Raw genomic sequence first — 19255 nt, 5'->3', positions numbered from 1 at the left:
CAAAACCCTAGCCAAACTGTAAAACCTTCGTCTAGGTTCTAACCAAAACCATACAACCTTCTTCTAAAGAATATGGCTTTCTGGATGTGGAAGAGTATCTATGCGGGAATAGGAATGGAAATAGGTTGAGAATGACATGATTCTTGAGGAGTTGAGACGATGGCCATGTGATGATGCATCAAATAGATGCAAGGGTTGATGATTCAGCTCGGTAGGTCCTTGTATGGACTGATGTTGTTCCCCACTAGGAGAGCTTTAGAGGGAATAGGGATGGACATCTATATGGGCTTCATGTGCTTCCAAGCCAACTCCTATGTATGGCAAGAAAGTCCTATGTATAGTTATGTATGCCTAATGAAAACCTTAAAAGAACCTCTTATGTGAGAATGGTTGTGTTTAGTAAAGTGAAAATAAGAACGGAATAGGATGAGAATTATAGTACCATATAAAAGAGAGAATCAAAATTCTAGTAAGGACGGAATTTGATTTTTAAAATTATAAATTTTAATTTCTATTGCTATTAATCAAATGATACTATGATTCACTTTAATCCCCATTTCCTTTCTTTCTATGAAATGATAATATTATTTTTCTTTTCTTATATATCTCACTTATTTTCTTACATTTCATTTTATTACTTTCAAATATATATATATATATATATATATATATATATATATATATATATATATATATATATTTATTACTTTGATCTTTAATTTATGAAGGAATTATATCAAAGCACTCCTCTCATTTTACAGGCCAATTTTAAAATGTTTTGTATTTTTCTCAAAATCCGATTATTCTCTTCCGAGGAATGTTTCAAATTATTCTCGTATTTATGCTTTTCTACGAGTCTCTTTGCCTCCATGACTTCGTGTACGATTACCAATGCGCACACACTGTCTCTCATATTTATATGCAATGAAAAGCCAAACGACAAACAATTGACATGATTTCATGTTACCGATGAGGTTGGCTACAAGCCTACAACCATCATCACTGAAGGCTGTCAAACCATCATCACTGAAGGCTGTCAGTGGTCTTTTCTCCTCCTCCATCTTCTTCTAGGTTCAGATTCAAGGCTCATCTTTTTATGAAATCAAATCTCAAATTAAATGGGTTTTTTTTTAAAAAAAAACTTTTCTAAGTGTGGGTAAATGAGAGGTTTAGCCCAAAAACACCCATTTAACCAATTGGTTAATTATCGTTCGGGAATGAGCTTGTTTGCAGACCTACCTTCCCTTTTCATGCCTTTCTGCTTTTCCACCACTCTCTCTCTAATCTCTATATAGTATAATACTTGGATTAAAACAAAAAAAAAAAGGAATTTAAAGAGGTGTTTTTTGTTATGTTCCCAAGACAAAGAGAATTGGGGTCTGCCAGAACTTTCCTTTTCTCTCTTGTCTCTCCTCCATATTACCTTGTTGGAACTTTTTGTTTTTTGTTTTTTTAAATGTTCATCTACTTACTATAAAAAATGGGTATTTTCCATTGCTTGATAATCACAATGCAAAGATTAAATCATATTTTTTATAACGGAATATATCATTAGAAAAGTTTTTAAAAATATATATAGAATCTATGAGTTGTTTAGTAATTATTTTTTAAAATAAATTTAAAAAGTAATTTTTAAAAACTATTTTTTGATGTTTTACAAAATAAAAATCTATTTGAAATAAAAGCCTTTTTGAAACATGAAATGTTTTTAATATATTTTAAAAATAATTTTATATCTAATGTCGTATTTTTAATCCTTTTATATGTTTGTATAATTATTTTTAAAATAATTTTTAAAAAATAAGTAAAAACTAAAAAATGTTATTTAAAATATTTTATATTTTTAAAAACATAAAATAAATTTGTTAAACATTTTTTTTGTTTTGAAGAATAAAAAACTGTTATTAAATTATGTTGGGCACAAACGTATTTTTATTTTTTTATTATCTTATAAATGGAATCTCATTTATTTATGTTGTACTTTTGTCCCATTTATTTATCCTTTAATTTTATATATGTACAAAAGTTTATTGAAAAGGGAAATTTTAGTTTATTTACCATTTTTAAATGGATAAATTTTTTTAAAAAATAAATTATAATAATTTTATATATATATATTTGATTTACAACATAGTATTTCCCAAATATAGGTGGGAATCATCCGGATGATCATTCTCCACCGCTATAAAACCCTAACACATCCTTCAAAGTTGCCACGTGGCATCTTCCCTCCAATTTTTTTAACATTTTATAAATTTTGGCGGGTGATGTGTCACCAAACATTTGGTTTCAGGGACATTTCCGTCATTATAATACCCTAGGGTTAGGGTTTTAACTTTTAAGTATCGGTTGCTCCTTCGATCTCTGTTCTGCATGTCGGTTCTTCTTCTCTTTCTCTCTCTCTCTCTCCACTTTTTCTGTCTACATTTCCTCTGAATTTTTTTTCCAAATTCGTGCTTTGGGCCCTGATATTTAGGACCCCTTTTCTTGCCTGCAATACCTGGGCTCTGTACTTCCTCTCTCTAGAACTCAATCACCTGCTCTGTTTTTTCTCTATCCACTTTCTGGTGATTTGAAATGATGGATATGAGCAAAAAGGTAGGTCAAGAAGTGATGATGAGGTTCATATTCTTTGCTCCTTCTTCTATGAATCGTGATCATTATGTTTGTGTTGTGGTACAGGAATCATTATCTGAGGAAATGAATGAGATCAAGAAATGTTGTACTGATTGCAAGACCACCAAGACGCCCCTGTGGAGAGGTGGGCCAGCTGGGCCTAAGGTGAATAACCACTACCGTAACCTAATTGACGATGCTTCTATGTTCATAATTTCTTGATCTGGGTTTTCAACTTTGATTTCTGGGTCGCTGTTTTTCAGTGATTTTGATCTGGTTTTCTGGTTTTGGTTTCTGTAGTTGTGTTTTCGTTATTTCATATTGATTTCATACTTCCTTGATGTTTTGATCTCTGGGTTGTGTTTTTTCGTATTGATTCATGCTTCCTCGATCTGGGTTTCCAGTTCTGATTTCTGGGTTGTGTTTTTTTGTATCTATTTCATGCTTCCTTGATCTGGGTTTCCAGTTCTGATTTCTGAATTGTGGGTTTTTTCAATCACTGAATAGTAATTCAGCGATTCTGTGATCTTGACTTGGGGTGGTTTTTCCTTTCTCAGTCACTCTGCAATGCATGTGGGATCAGATACAGGAAGAGGAGGAGTTCCATGGTAGGTGTGAACAAAAAGAAAGAGAGAATGAACAGTGGTAGCCATGATTTGAGTGAAACTTTGAAGCAGTCACTCATGGCTTTGGGGAATGAGGTGATGATGCAGAGGCAGAGATCTTCAGTGAAGAAACAGAGGAGGAAGTTGGGGGAAGAAGAACAAGCAGCTGTACTGTTGATGGCACTCTCATGTGGCTCTGTTTTTGCCTAGTAGAAAAAAGGACAAAAAGGGGGGGAATGGTTAAAACCCTAACCAATATACCTGCCGTTGTCCTTTCATAAAATTTAATGGAATACCTTTGTCTATGTAATTTAGGTCTTTTCAAAAGAAAAGTTTATGTAAGAGAGATGAAAGATGAGGTGGATGGGAGAAAAATGGGTCAAATCCTTGATTTTAGTGACATGTTTGTTTGATGGGAGGAAAAGGAAAACCAATGTGTATATAATGTTGGTATGAATGTGAAATTTTAGATTTATGTTTAGAATTGGGTATGAGCAATTTCATCTATTTCTAGCCACATCTATATCTATGTCTTGGTACTATAATGGGTGAGATTAACCATTTTTATTTCTTTACGTCTTATTTCTGTTCGATAAATCAATTTAATGACTTAAAAGTAATTTAATAATTTAATTTAATTTATTAAATATATTAAATATATTTATTAAAATAATTTAATATCATAATTTAAAGTTAAAAATAAGTAATTTTTTTTAATTTTAATTTTTAAAAAATATATTTAACAATGTGACTCTCATCCATCACTTATTTTAATAAATATTTTAAGGTAAGTTTATATATGATATTTTAAGTATGGATGTTTAATAAATAATTTATTGCTTGAAATTAATAATAAGGATAAATGTATTAATTTGATAACTTAATATAAATTTTAAATTAATTTTATCAAACAATCTTAATATTTAAAATATAAATAATAAGTTTTAAATTAACAATTTAAAAATAGTATAACTTAAATTTAACTTAAGTTATTAAATAATAAGAATTATTTTTACTAAACACCCACTAAATGGATATCTTAAACACTTTCTTTAAAAATAATTTTCTTATATTTAGTTTCGAGAAAAAATATATAATTAAAATTTTATATGTTTTAAAATTATTTAATATTTATATTAAAATAAAATAAGTAAAATATATTTAATATAATATATAAAATAATTTGTTTACTTTAAATCTATTTTTTATAATTATTTTTATTTTTATTTATTTTACATTTTTCCTCAAACATAACCTTTATTTTTATTACTGACAGATGGTAAGGGATCTTTTCCATTGGTTTTGCTTTTGGAGATGAAAGGCATCATGTCAGGGGCATTTGTGGTTTACCTGGACTGTTTTTGGACAAAAGGGATTTATTTTTCCTCCACTTTTTTTTGGCATGCAATGGAAGGGGGTAGTGGAGAACAAGTAGACGAGTAAAATGGTAGTCATGATGGAGACAAAAATTCAAATTTTTTATCCGACTTACACAGATAAATATGGACTATCTTTTTGGGTTAAAAGCTTAATGGTAAATTTTAGATGATGAAATCAATGTTTTAAAAATTTAACCGGTCATTAAACCGAAAATATTACTAATTCACGGTTTAATAAATTTTAATAATATGCTTGGAACAAATAATATTTAAGGTAGAAGTTATTGTTGTGTTGACAGTTAATTCTATGCTCTTATAAAATTAGCTTGAAAATTGATGGTTAGTATGCTATTAAGGCCTATTATTAATTAAAAAATGAAAAGAAAAATAATTTTTTTATTTTTTATTATAAAAAAATATAAAAGAGTAATCTAATTTTATATATTTTTAAATCATTTAATATTTATATAAAATATTTAAAATAAATTTAAAAAGTTTAAATAATATTAAAGAATAATTTATTGACTTTCAATTTTCTTTTTCTTACAATTTTTTCTCAAATTTTGACAAAACAAAGATAAGAATGACATTAAAAAAATAATTGAATTGGAAGATAAAAATGTCAAAACCTTCAAAAATGTATAAAAAAAAAAAGAAAAAGAAATAGAAGTTGAAATGGTGTCTAATGGGCCCTAAAAATAATTAGAAAAGTGATCTTTAAATAATTAATTTATGGATGGTGTGCAAGATCAGATCACAGTCACACATCACTTTCAACAGGATAGAAAAGACAGCTTTCAATATAAAAATGCTATTCAATCACAAATGATTACCAGATAAAAAGGTATTATTCTTTGTATATTCTATATTTTTTTTTTCGTTGTCATCTTCAATTTTTTTTTTTATTTAGATATTATTTCCTTTTATATTGTATATGGTTTTATTGTTTTAATTTTTTATTTTTTTATTTTGGAAAATGGTAAATCATCGTAATGATGTCTACTTGTCGACAATGAAATATATATGATGAGATTTAGATCATTGAATGAAAATATAACCGAATAAGATTAAGATATAGTGATTCAAACAAATTGAATTATAATATAAATAACAGTAGGTAAAGATACATATGCCGCACCACTTGATTAAGTTACATCTTTTTAGGTATCGAAAAAGTGTACTTCTATACTATAGTGAGATGGTTTTCGTTTATTTAGAGTTTCATTTCTTTATATATTCACTGGTTCAATTTGTACAATTGAATAATCTAGATTATGAGTTCTATATAACATATATTTAGGGTTTGTTTGGTAGCGATTATAAGAAGTGATTTTAGTTTAAAAAGTGTTTTTGAAAACAAATTACGTGTTTGATAAAATTTAGAAAATACTTTTAAAATTTAGAAAAATCACTCGTAGTGTTTTCTCTAAATAAATACTTAGAATGCGTTTAAGAGTGATTCTAGAAAACCTTTATAGTTTTTTAACACTTCAATGATAAAAAATTTCAAGTATTATAAATATTAAAAGTATTTTCTAAAATCACTACTAAAGGGGTTCTTAGAGTGTGTTTTATGGTGATTTTAGGAAGTATTTTTAACTTTTCTGACACTTAAATTTTTTTCTTTTTTAAGTATTAAAGATGCTAGAAACACCGTCAAACACACTTTTACAGTGCATTTGACAATGATCATAGGAAGTGTGTTTGACAGTAGTTGCATAAAGTGTTTTGGGGCTTTATAATACTTGAAGGATGAAATTTTCCAAGTGTTATAAAGTCCAAAAACACTTCATAAAATCGTTAGCAAACACACTCTTAAACAAGTGATCCAATTAAAAACACTTCAATTAAACACAATGTCAAATGCACTCTTAGAGCATATTTGACAATGATATTAAAAAATATTTCTATCATTTTTAACACTTAAATGATAAAAAATTTCAAGTATTATAAATATTATAAATATTTCCTATAATCAGTGCCAAGCAGGTTATAAGAACCTGTTTGATAGTGATTTTAGAAAGTGTTTCTATTATTTATAATACTTAAAAAATAAAAATTTTAAAGTGATAGAAATATAAGAATGACTTTCTAGAATCACTACAAAATGGACTGTTAATGTTTTGTTGCTAGAAAATTTTGTATTTTGGATATGTTTTTTGTCGATTTTTTTTTTTAAAGTTATAAAAAAACGATTTTTAAAAATAATTATCAATTTCCTTTTTAAAATAAATTAATTTAATAATTTAAATATGAAAAATAGTTTTTTCAATTTATTCTTCATAAAGATACCATGTACTTATATACTACACAAAAGTTTTTTAAATTATTTTTCATTATTTTAATTTTTGTTTTAAAAAACTCTACAAAAAAAAAGAAGCTAAAATACTTTAAAATTGTTTAAAATAAACCTAAATGAGAATTTTCATAATAAAGAGTCATATTATTATTTTTCCTTAATTATCATACTTTTATTTCTATACTTGTATGACAAATGATGATTGTTTTAGAAGGCAATTAACATTCATAAGATGAAAAAAAAATGATGGAAAAAATATAATTCCTCAAATGAAAATTACCAAACTGAACTTAACACTTTGGATTGGGTTTGTGTTTTTAAGCCCAGAGCAATTAGATAGCATTTTTGTCACGCAAAAGCCCAATCTTGAAGGTGGGCCTCTTGTCAACTCAACCCACCATGGATTTTAATTTAAACGAAATGATAGGAATGAGAAAAATTTTAATTAAAATTTAAGATTTAAATTTTTTTAAATATATTAAAAATAAATAAAGCATATAAATAAATAAAATAACAATTTTTTATAAATAAAATTAATTAAATTAAATTGATTTTAAATTTAACTAAGTCAACGTTTGAATCGGATTCAAATTTAAAAGAAAAATTTTTAACTCTTTATTCTATTTATTTTAATTTCAAACCCGTTTTCAGTAACGAAAAAACTCGTACCATTACCATCATCGGAGAAGTGGAGTATCAAAACAAGACACATGAACCCGAATATTTCGATAAAATATATCGGAAAATGGGAAATATGGACTTGAACGTGGGTTGACGTGGACCCGAAAATGGCGGATCGAGGCCGGATCCGCATATGTTGGGCCTGAAACTGCATCGAAATACTGAACTCCAATGGCTTCGGAAATCCTTTCTCGCTCCACAAAATTCTTTACTTCTTTGTACAAAATCAATTCATGAGCGCTGCTGTGAAGCCAAATGGAACGAGTCTCGGGCACGTCTCTCTCTCTCTTTTTGGTCTTTTTGTATTCTTTTCTTGTACCCGCAATCTTACTCCACCTCTCCTTGTTTGCTCCCTGAGAAAACGGAGGAAAAATTAATTCTCTTCTCTTAGAAAATTAATTTGAGAATCAATGGTTAGTATACTATTAAGGCAGAGTACTAAAAAAAAATGAAAAGGTAAATAATTTTTTTTATTTTTTTATTATAACATTATAAAAAAAAGATATAATTAAAATTAGTTAAAATTTTATATATTTTTTTAAATCATTTAATCTTTATATAAAATACTTCAAATAAATTGAAAGAGTTTAAAATAGTATTGAAGAACAATTTATTGACTTTTAATATATATATATATATATCTTACCATTTGTTCTCAAATTTTGACAAAACAAAGATAAGAATAACATTAAAAGAATAATTGAATTAGAAGATAAAAATGTCAAAACCTTCAAAAATGTCAAAAAAAAAAAAAAATTAGAAGTTGAAATGGTGTCTAATGGGCCTAAAAATAATTAGAAAAATGATCTTTAAATAATTAATTTATGGATGGTGTGCAAGATCAGATCACAATCACACATCACTTTCAACAGTATAGAAAAGACAGCTTTCAATATAAAATTGCTATTCAATCACAAATGATTACCAGATAAAAAGGTATTATTCTTTGTATATTCTATATGATTTTTTTGTTCGTTTTATGTCATCTTCAATCTTTTTTTTTTATTTGGATATTATTTCTTTTTATATTGTATAAGGTTTTATTGTTTTAATATTTTTTTTTTTTTTGAAAATGGTAAATCATCGTAACGATGTCCACGGTTCGAATAAGGAAATATATATGATGAAATTTCAACCATTGAATGAAAATATAAACGAATAAGATTAAGATATAGTGATATAAACAAATTCAACTATAACATAAACAATCATAAATAGGGATATATCTATCACACCACTGGATTAAGTGATATCTTTTTAGGTATCGAAAAAGTGAACAAATTCAACTATAACATAAACAATCATAAATAGGGATATATCTATCACACCACTTGATTAAGTGATATCTTTTTAGGTATCGAAAAAGTGTACTTTCGTACCATAGTGAAATGGTTTTTGTTTTACTATTGTTTCATTTCTTTATATATTTCAAGTCGTACCTTAAATAATCTAGATTATGAGTTCTATATAACACATGTTTAGGGTTCGTTTGGTAATGATTATAAAAAGTGATTTTAGTCTAAAAACTGTAATGATGTATTTGATAAAATTTATGAAATATTTTTAAAAATCTAAAAAATTACTCATAATGTTTTCTCTAGATAAATATTTACCTCGTTTGACAATGATAATAGGAAACGTTTTTAATTGTTTTAATATTTGAATTTTATTTTATTTTATCATTTAAGTGTTAAAAATGTTTTTTAGAATCACTTCTAAACGCAATTTTAGATTACGTTTAATAGTGATTTTATGAAGTGTTTATAACATTTTTAATACTTAAAAGATAAAAATTTTCAAATATTAAAAAGTCTATAAACACTTTATAAAATCAACACCAAATGCACTTTTAAACAGACGATCTAATTAAAAACACTTCAACTAAAAACAATGTCAAATGCACTCTTAGTACGTGTTTGACAGTGATTTTAATAAACATTTTTACAATTTTTAACACTTATGATAAAAATTTTGAAGTATTAGAAATATTATAAACATTTCCTATAATTACTACTAAACAAGTTATAAGAACCTGTTTGACAGTGATTCTAGTATGTGTTTCTACTATTTCTAACACTTAAAAAAAAAAATTTAAGTGTTAGAAAATGATAATCACTTTTTAGAATACTATTAAATGGACTGTTAATATCATAATTGTTAACTCTTCCCTATAAAATTATGTATTTTGGATTTGTTTTTGTGATGTTTTTTAAAAAAGTTATAAAAAAAATGGTTTTTAAAAACAATTATCAATTTGCTTTTTAAAATAAATTAATTTAATAATTTAAATATGAAAAATAGTTTTTGCAATTTATTCTTCATAAAGATACCATGTACTTATATAGTACACAAAAGTTTTTAAAATTATTTTTCATTATTTTAATTGTTGCTTAAAAAAAACTCTACAAAAAAAAAAGAAGCTAAAATACTTTAAAATTGTTTAAAATCAACCTAAATGAGAATTTTCATAATAAAGAGTCATATTATTTTTTTCCTTAATTATCGTACTTTTATTTCTATACATATATTACAAATGATGATTGTGCTAGAAGGCAATTAACATTCATAAGATAAAAAATAAAAAAAAAAAGGGAAAAAAATGATGGAAAAAATATAAGTCCTCAAATGAAAATTACCAAACTGAACTTAACACTTTGGATTGGGTTTGTGTTTTTAAGCCCAGAGCAATTAGATAGCATTTTTGTCACCCAAAAGCCCAATCTTGAAGGTGGGCCTCTTGTCAACTCAACCCACCATGGATTTTAATTTAAACGAGATGATAGGAATGAGAAAATTTTTAATTAAAATTTAAGATTTAAATTTTTTGAAATATATTAAAAATAAATATAGCATATAAATAAATAAAATAATAATTTTTTATAAATAAAAATAATTAAATTAAATTGATTTTAAATTTAACTAGGTCAACGTTCGAATCGGATTCAAATTTAAAAGAAAAATTTTAAACTCCACGCTACTCTGTTTATTTTAATTTCAAATCCGTTTAAAAAAAAAATCCGCACCATTGCCATCAACGAAGAAGTGGAGTTTCGAAACAAAACACATCGGAAAATGGGAAATATGGTGGACTTGAACGTGGGTTACGTGGACCCGAAAATGGCGGATCGGGGGCCGGATCCGCATATGTTGGGCCTGAAACTGCATCGAAATGCTGAACTCCAATGGCTTCCGAAATCCTTTCTCGCTCCACAAAATTCTTTACTTCTTTGTACAAAATCAATTCATGAGCGCTGCTGTGAAGCCAAATGGACCGAGTCTCAGGCACGTCTCTCTCTCTTTTTCGTCTTTTTGTATTCTTTTCTTGTACCCGCAATCTTACTCCACCTCTCCTTGCTTGCTCCCTGAGAAGACGGAGGAAAATGATGGAAGTTTGAAAATTTTTTCAATCCTTCTCTCTCGCTTGTTCTGTTTATTGGACTTGCGTTTGCGTCATTTGATTTGATGGTTTTGTATTTAAATTTTTGAGTTTCTTCCTTTTCTCTGCGGCATTTTCTCAGCGACCAAATAGAGGTTTGGTGTCTACTTGTGTTGGATTCCGTGGATGGGAGATGAACCTTCTCGTAGGGTGGTTTCTGATTTTCGTTTTTGTTTTGGTGATTTTTCATTTGCAGTTGGAATCAATGAGCTTGAGCCTGAGCTTCTTTGTGGATTGATTTTGGTTGTGATTTAGGAGATTAGGTACACATGGATTTACTTCTTTTGGTGTTTCCCTATGTTTGGTTGATGAGAAACCGAGGAAAATGAGAGAGCAATGAAATTTCTCATCAAACGAAATCAGCATTATTGTTTAGTTTTGTTAGATCCACAGATTGAAGTTGAGACTCAGGTGTTTTCGTTTTAAAAACTGTTGGGTAATTTTTCATTTTCAGTTCGACCTAATGAGCTTGACTTTTTAAATGTAAAGCTTTTGGTTGTGATTTGGGCGCTTGAATAAAAATGACCTTACTTCTTTGCGTATTTTCTTGTATCGGTTCATCATAAAACTCAGAAAAGGAAATGAGAAATATGATTTGAATCCTATAGATTCTGTCCATCTGGCTAACAATAAATGAACATCAGCTAGTTGTATCTGGGTCGTAATGAAAATTTTGAGTTTCAAATTTCCAGTATCTGATTTTCCTATGTTTTAGATTTTTCTAATAAGGAATATCCACAAATGAGCTTCATTTTATCTGGAATTATGGAAAGCTTATGTTATGGTGATTCAATAGACTCAGGAGGATACTTTACCTTCTGTTTGTCGTGGAGAAACCTGAGGAAAAGAAGATAGGGTGATATTTGATGTTCTAATGTTTATGTTGTTAGCTTCTAAGAAAATGGAAAGCTCAACGTAGTTCAGAAAAATTATTTTTTTCCTTTTTTTTTATTCTGGTTTCTTGGCAACCAAACAGAACCAAATGTGTTGTGTTTACGGTTACATATATAAACACAACACATTTGGTTAAGCTCTTAGACTTTGTTATGGGGACTTTTTTTTGTTGCATGTCTTTGTGCTGTTTCCTTGCCATGATATGTTATAGTTGGATAGATTGTTTCTTTTAGTATAAGGGTGGCTTCGGTACCGCCATACAGTTTTGGCCAGCCACAAATTTCTTTTCCTCATTTTTGACACAGATTTTAGAATTCCTTTCGGTTCCTTTAGATCTAGGGCTTGTTAGATGCTTATGGACTTAGGTTTATGATTCTGTGATGATTTTTTTGGGAGTCTGCTTTTGGTATGTAATGGCATTCTGCTTTAAGATGATAGGCTTTTTAGTCATTTCAAACTGGTTACCTCTTAGAGAGAGTTATTAAGAGCTTCACATTTTCTGTATGTATTGGTATACACCATAGTTGGAAATTGTTGTTATACTCATTTGTGCTTTCTATTAGAATGTTTTAACCTGTGGGCATATTCGCTTATAAGATAATTGACAAATGATGTAAGATTGTTATTTCAATTGTGATTCTTTCTCTTTTGTGTTGATTGTGTTTTCCAATGCAACGTTTGTGATGAAAGATATGGTAGAATAATAGTTATAATACTGTTGGTTTTTGATAGAGGCCTATACAGATTTGAAATCCCTCTTCTCCTATTTTAGGATGTTCTGAAATAATATCTTTTTTCTATACTTGGGATGTGGGTGCAACTTATCACCAACTCATCAACAATTAAGTCGAAGCTAAGAGGCAACCCTTCTTAAAATTGTCCATAATTAGCCAAAAATGTCCTCTTCTTTTTTTTAGTATCTACTTCTAGAATTTGACTGTTAGATCAAGCAGTTTTTTGTTGACTAGGACTCAGGTAAGTAAAATTTTCCTGCTCCTTCATATTGTAGTGTGGTTTCCTTGACACATTGCAGTGAACTTTTTTCCTTTCTAGGATACTAACATTTTAGAATCATCTGAATTTAAGCAATCAAGACTAGGCATCCATGTTCTTCTCTTCCTTCTTTGTTTTTCCTTCCTATCTCATGTGGGGTGGCATGCCTTTTATGAATCCGTAACATTCTATTTTATACGGATTGGATTATGTGACCATTCCCTATGCATTGTATTTAAGCACTTTCACTAAGAGCGCCACATAGATGGATACGTCATAGGGACATATAACAGTGTGCTACACTAGGATTACGAGACGGCTGGGGCTTTTCTGGGCAATAAAATCTTCAAATGGGACATTCCATGTTGCAGAACCCTTTAGCATAGATCATAAGACTTCCATTCAGTGAAGGAGCCAGGAAATAGGTTGAGGAGGGGCAAGATCTAGGAATTTTTATTTTTTTTGTTGGTGGGGGGGGTGGGGTTTCAGGGGGGTCAAATTGCCACCTTGTCAAAAAAATTTCCAAATTTCAGAAGGGGCAAGTGCCTCCCCCCAGGCACCATGTGACTCCACCAATGCAGTTTCATTAATGGTTTTTCTGCCATCTTAGTAACTGTTAGCACCAAATTCTAGCAAGGTGGGACAAACATATAATCATCTATATAAATATCTCTTTCCACATTCAGAAGGGGCCTTTTGAATTCTCATTTCAGCTGGCTCTCAATTTGAACATTCCTCCTTGCCTTCCCCTTGATGTCAGTTACGTGTACAAGACCTCACAGTTACATCAATAACGAAGATCTAAGTTTTGGGTCATTAGACTTTATGTCCAGTTCTTGTTTGCCTTGGAGCTTGTTAACTAAGTCCATGTAGAATCTCACCTTGTGTGTATCCTAGCCGTCCACAGTGGATTCTCTATGTTTGATTTGCTTTTGTTTTATTTCATTTTTGTTGTTATTGTTGTTTTTTGTTTGTTTATTTATTTACTTCACTAGCCACTATAGGCTGGTCATGTGTCACACATTTCAACTAAAGTCTTCTTGCTCTTGTTTTTGTGATCTCCATGGCTTATGTATGATACCAAGTTTTAGAAAAAACACTCATACAAGCAGGACTGATCACTGATCAGTGCAGGCCTGAAAATCCTGCAGTCAAACTTGATTAAATTCAGAATTGGTTCAACTTAGAACCATTGCATTTGATGTTTGTGTAAAATAGGTTCTAGATATAGAATCAGAAAGCTCTTGTTACTGCTCTTCAACTTGATTATATGAGTACCTTATGACAACAATGCTCTATTTTAAACCCATGGACTGTAACAGTGTCATTTTTGGAATCCTAACACCTTGGCTGTATTTTTCTCACCATTATGTGAAAATCTTAGTAATTTAGCTTTAACAATGTCTGAATCAGAATTAAATTATGCAGAGTTTCAATGAACAACATGAATCCAACTCTTTATAATGTTCTATGCTGGGGAATGCTAGATTACATTGGGAATACTGTTTTGCAACCTGAGTTTTCTAAGAAACTTGATCTTCTAAGTGTCTGCACCATTCAGATGATGAGTTCTGGTATTGCTAGACCATATTTCCAAAAAATCAAGACCCCAGTTTTTATAGGACGAGTAGTGTTGAATGCCTTACAGTTTCATAATGAGTACTCCTACCTTCTGGATATTGCTCACCTATTTGAATTAATAATTTGCTTTGTGCTGCATCGGTGGTATTATAACAAATGGGAATAGGACTTTTTGGATGACATATTTTGTTCTATGTCCTAGATTATATTTACTCTAGTATTCTGTATTCCACTAAATTAGCTGTATCTTTATCCTCAGGTAAAATCCAACTGCTTTTGTGATGTGGAAGTCTTCACCTGACAACATTGTGTTCTGTTTTAGCTTCTGAGTTCAGATGAGGACAGTTCCCATGTGCTTCTCAATCTTACAAGTTCCAAGGTGCAGAATTCATACCTTAGCTAGTTTTTGGCGGGAAAGCTTCCACAGTTTAGGTAGCACTTGCAGAAGCAGTTCTAGTTTTAAATTACTTGGTTCCCACACTAATGGGCTTGAAGGAGGAAACAGTAGGAGATGGACTAGAAGACCAATAACTACAAAAAGTGAAGGAAGAAACAAATATACACAAAGCAGCAAACGAAGCAACATAAGGCATGAAATCGTGGATGGAACAGTTTCAACAAGTACTAAGTTAATTGTAGATAAGTTAGAGATAAGTGAATCCCAAAGAATTCAATACTGTGAGGTCCAAGAAAAGGTCACTGAGAATAAGGACCTTGCCAAACTTGTGACAGTTATTGTTTTTGATACTGAGACTACTGGGCTTAGCAGAGCAAATGACCGAATTATTGAGATTGGCCTTCAAGATCTTGGGGGGGGCGAAAGCAGCACTTTCCAAACACTCGTGAATCCTGAACGCATAGTGCCAAATCCGCATGTCCATGGCATTACAACCTATATGGTCAATAGACCTGATGTCCCAAGGTAGCATCTAACTGCTGATTATTTTTCTTTGCTACTTCTTGTCTGTTAATCACCTCATAAACTTAAGAGTCTGTTTGGTAGTGTTTTTGAAGAAAAATCGGGTGTTTGGAAAAATTTAGGAAACACTTTTAAAAATTTGGAAAATCACTTGTAGTGTTGAAAAATCACTTATAGTGTTTTCTAGAAATGTTAGAGATGCTTCCTAAAATCACTACTAAACGGACTTTTAGTGTGCGTTTGACAATGATTTTAAGAAGTATTTCTAATATTTTTAACACTTGAAAATTTTTATCTCACAAATATGAGAAATGTTAGAAACACTTCCTAGAATCACTGTCAAACATACTCTTAGATTGCGTTTGACAGTAATTATAGAAAATGTTTCTAGCATTTTTAATATTTGAATGATGGAAATGTTCAAGTGTTACAAAGGTTAGAAACTCTTTCTAATATAATTACTAAATGCACTATCTTAAAAACACTTCAATTAAAAACACTGTAAAAATATTGTCAAATGTACTTTTAGACCCTTTAGTTTTACTTGATCTATGTCCTAGACTTTTTAGTTATTTAGGGTGTGTTTGATAACTATTCTTAAAAACAGTTTTCTATTTTTCAAAATAGACAATAGTTTTCTAATTTAGAAAACATATTTGACAAACTTTTGATAGAAAATAGTTTTTTTTTTTTTTTTTTTTTTTTTTTTTTTTTTAATTTGTCTAAAATCAAGTTATTTTTTAAAACAAATTTCTAGTATTTCCAATTGTGTTTTATCAAAAGCTTTAAACGACAATTGAACAAATGAAGATACTTTAAAAACTTTTGAATTGTATTTAAGTGTATAATAATCTCATGATGGAGAATAAGTCGAAAAATCTGTTTTTTATGGTTGAGTTTCCAAATAAAATTTTATTCTTAAAAACGATTGAGAACCGTTTTTGAGAACTATTTTTAAAAATTGTTTTTTGAGAACCATTTTTGAAAATGTTACGAAACAGGTCCTGAGATTCCTCTCTCATTTCTATTCTGAATTTCAGTTTACTTCATCAAAACTGTAAGTTTCTTTCTGGAATCGCCCCTGTTCATCCTATTCTTGCCTGGATCATATGAAAAAAATGTATGCTATTTTAATCCATCTTAGGAAACATTTTTTAAGTCCTTGAATCTTGAAATGAAGACGATTCAAAGTTATAATCTTGTTATCTCATATCTTGAATAGTAGAATAAAATTTTCAAGTTCCTAATCCTGTACTGTCATCTGCCATGGCTATTTCAATGCCTTTTTCCTCGTGTTTTGGCAAAAATGCTTGATTGTTCTATCATTCATGCAATATTTCATTTCGTCTCTCTTTGTGATTTTCATGTAGGTGGAAGGATTTGATTCCAATCTTGCTGCAGTACGTCGAAAGCCGCCAGAAACCTGGGGGGCTCATCTTGTGGGTTGCTCACAACGGGCGATCCTTTGATGTACCCTTCTTGATCAATGAGTTCAGCCGCTGCAACACAGAGGTTCCTCCAAATTGGCGGTTCATGGACACGCTTCCCCTGGCTCGGGAACTCATAAAGTCTGCAGGGTCAGATCACCCTTCAGGAGCATCGCTGCAAGCCTTGCGGGAGTACTATAGAATTCCATTAGTTGGTCCAGCTCACAGAGTCCTGTCGGATGTGTACACGCTGTCGCAGATCCTCCAGATGCTGACTTTCAACTTGAAATTGTCAGTTGCTAATCTTCTGGATCGATCATTCACAGCCTCTGACATAATCAATCCTAAGAAGAAGAAGAATTCAAACTAGTGTAGGGCCATGGCTTTGCTCTGGTAACAACTATTTGTTGTAATCTTTTTAACTCAATTCATATCAATAAAATCTTGTCAGGCCATTATTTATATGCTCCCCAAAGTATTGTTTGGCTGAGAAAACAGTTCGAAAATGAAAGAAAATTGAAGACTTGCAACTTCTGCATTTGTATGATCATTGTAACCATTATTTATAGGCTCTCCAAACCCAACTACTGTCTAGTTGAGAAAACAGTAAGAAAATGAAAGAAGCAACTATTTGCATGGAAGGCTTCCAAGGAAGGGTTCTAATACTTGTCTCTCGCTTAATGCCTCTTGGATAGCAGTACTATAAATGCACCTTCTTCTTGTTTGTTAAAAAGACCTTCTCGACAGACCTGGATGTTCCCTTAAAGAATCTTTAAGGGCTGTGAAGAAGCTTGGACGTCTATATGCATATATATATATATATACACTAGCAGGTGAACACATGAGTGTGTTCATCTAGATTTTCTTTTAATCACTAATTTATTATAGTAATCCTAGATATCAAATTATTTCATGTTTAGATATTAATTGCAATTATTAATTTTCAATAATTAGTTATGATTCTATTATATCATTTAAGTTAGTATCATGAATGATTCTTTTAATACATAGGTTAAGTGGAGTTAGCTAGGAGAAATAAAGCTTTAAAAATTTATTAGTGATTATAAAATTTTGATTTTATTATTTTAAATGCCTATCTTATCTCCGAATGACTTCTAGCAAGTGAAACATACTTTTGTAAGTTTATTTAAATATCAATGCTTTTGTAGAGAGTCAAACTCAAGACCGTTTACTAAACGGGTGATTTAACCAACTGAGATACAAAAGCTTAATATTATTTTTTTTTAAATGAAAGGAAAATTGAGATTTGCAACTATTTGCAATTTGCATTTGTATGATTATTGTGTAATTATACAATTTTTGTCTCAATATATATTCTTTTATATTAGAAAAATTAGGTTGATCTAATATAAGGTAATCACTCTAGAGGGGGGCGAAAAGGGTGATGGTCTTTTTTTAAAAATTTAAACTATGTGAATGTAAGAGACAATTATATGAAGTATATAATAAAACAATATAAAGACAATTACATATAAATTAAAAGAGTATGGAAGAGAGAATGCAAACACAAGATTTTATAGTTGTTCGGCCCAACCCGGCCTACATCCACTCTCCTCTAGCTTCAATCCTAAGCTTGAGGTTCTACTAATGCCTTTAAGCAATACAATTGGATTATGGTTTCAATCCACCCTCTTGGACTTTTGACTCCAAACATCTTTTACACTTCTCAAGAGATACCTCACTCTTGAAAATCCCTAAGTGATACCTCACACTTAGATTTTTCCTCTCAAAGATATACAAATAATTTCACAAAATCCTAGTACAAAACTTTACGATCAAATGATACAAGAAAATTAGGATTGAATGGTGCACTAAAGATATGCAAGTTTTAGAACAATGGTGCACTAAAAAACACTCTTCCAAGGCTCAAATATATTCAAGAAAGGTTTGGGAAGGTTAAGCTCATAAACAATGAAGATTTGGAGCCTTTTTATAGAGGAAAAAAACCAAACTAGCCGTTGGGGGTTCGACCGATCAAGCTGGGGATCGATCGATTGACTAGCCATTAGCATTTAATATTGGGTAGGTGACCGTTGGACCTCGACCGGTTATTGTTCACACATTGACCGGTTGAACAACCGTTTTGGAAGAAAGAGAAGGTTTTTTGCACCCCTCGACTGGTTGAGCTGGAGGGTCGACCAGTTCCTCATCCGGTTCAACCGGTTGAGCCGTTTTTTGGCTCAACAACCAACTTTTTTAATTTAAAAACCTTTTAAACAAGTTTGGAAAACATTTGACATAAGGTTTTAATTGAAAACATGAAATCATCCAATTTTTTTTTTAAAATTAAAACAAAATAACTCTTGGATGATTTTGGTGTAAAAGTAAATAATGTAATGCATGAAAAACCTAGTGCACCAACAACCTTACAAAGAGATCTTATGAAGCTTGGGTCTTGAAAAAC

At 30.2% G+C, this 19255-nt stretch overlaps 2 protein-coding genes across 3 annotated transcripts; both read left to right on the top strand.

Moving 5' to 3' along the window:
- Positions 1-2199: 2199 nt before the first annotated feature.
- LOC117930894 (GATA transcription factor 16-like) lies at positions 2200-3724 on the top strand. The gene is made up of 3 exons (XM_034851675.1): positions 2200-2598; positions 2683-2781; positions 3174-3724. Exons 1-3 carry the CDS (start codon positions 2578-2580, stop codon positions 3429-3431), a joined length of 378 nt encoding a protein of 125 aa, XP_034707566.1. The 5' UTR covers positions 2200-2577; the 3' UTR covers positions 3432-3724.
- Positions 3725-10890: 7166 nt separating this feature from the next.
- Positions 10891-17305, top strand: LOC117931430 (exonuclease DPD1, chloroplastic/mitochondrial). 2 transcript variants are annotated; one of them, XM_034852426.1, is made up of 4 exons: positions 10891-11111; positions 11213-11279; positions 14744-15406; positions 16774-17305. In XM_034852426.1, the coding sequence occupies exons 3-4, from the start codon at positions 14820-14822 to the stop codon at positions 17198-17200; spliced, it is 1014 nt and encodes a 337-aa protein (XP_034708317.1). In that variant the 5' UTR covers positions 10891-11111; positions 11213-11279; positions 14744-14819; the 3' UTR covers positions 17201-17305. The 2 variants fall into 2 exon arrangements, with proteins under 2 accessions (XP_034708317.1, XP_034708318.1); XM_034852427.1 differs by lacking the exon at positions 11213-11279 and having other exon boundaries at positions 10891-11161.
- Positions 17306-19255: the final 1950 nt, after the last annotated feature.

Source organism: Vitis riparia, chromosome 14 (genome assembly GCF_004353265.1).
Source record: "Vitis riparia cultivar Riparia Gloire de Montpellier isolate 1030 chromosome 14, EGFV_Vit.rip_1.0, whole genome shotgun sequence".
In the NCBI taxonomy this organism is placed as follows: Eukaryota; Viridiplantae; Streptophyta; class Magnoliopsida; order Vitales; family Vitaceae; genus Vitis; species Vitis riparia.
Note: the sequence above shows the minus strand (reverse complement) of the source record. Positions and strands in the feature narration are given on the sequence as shown.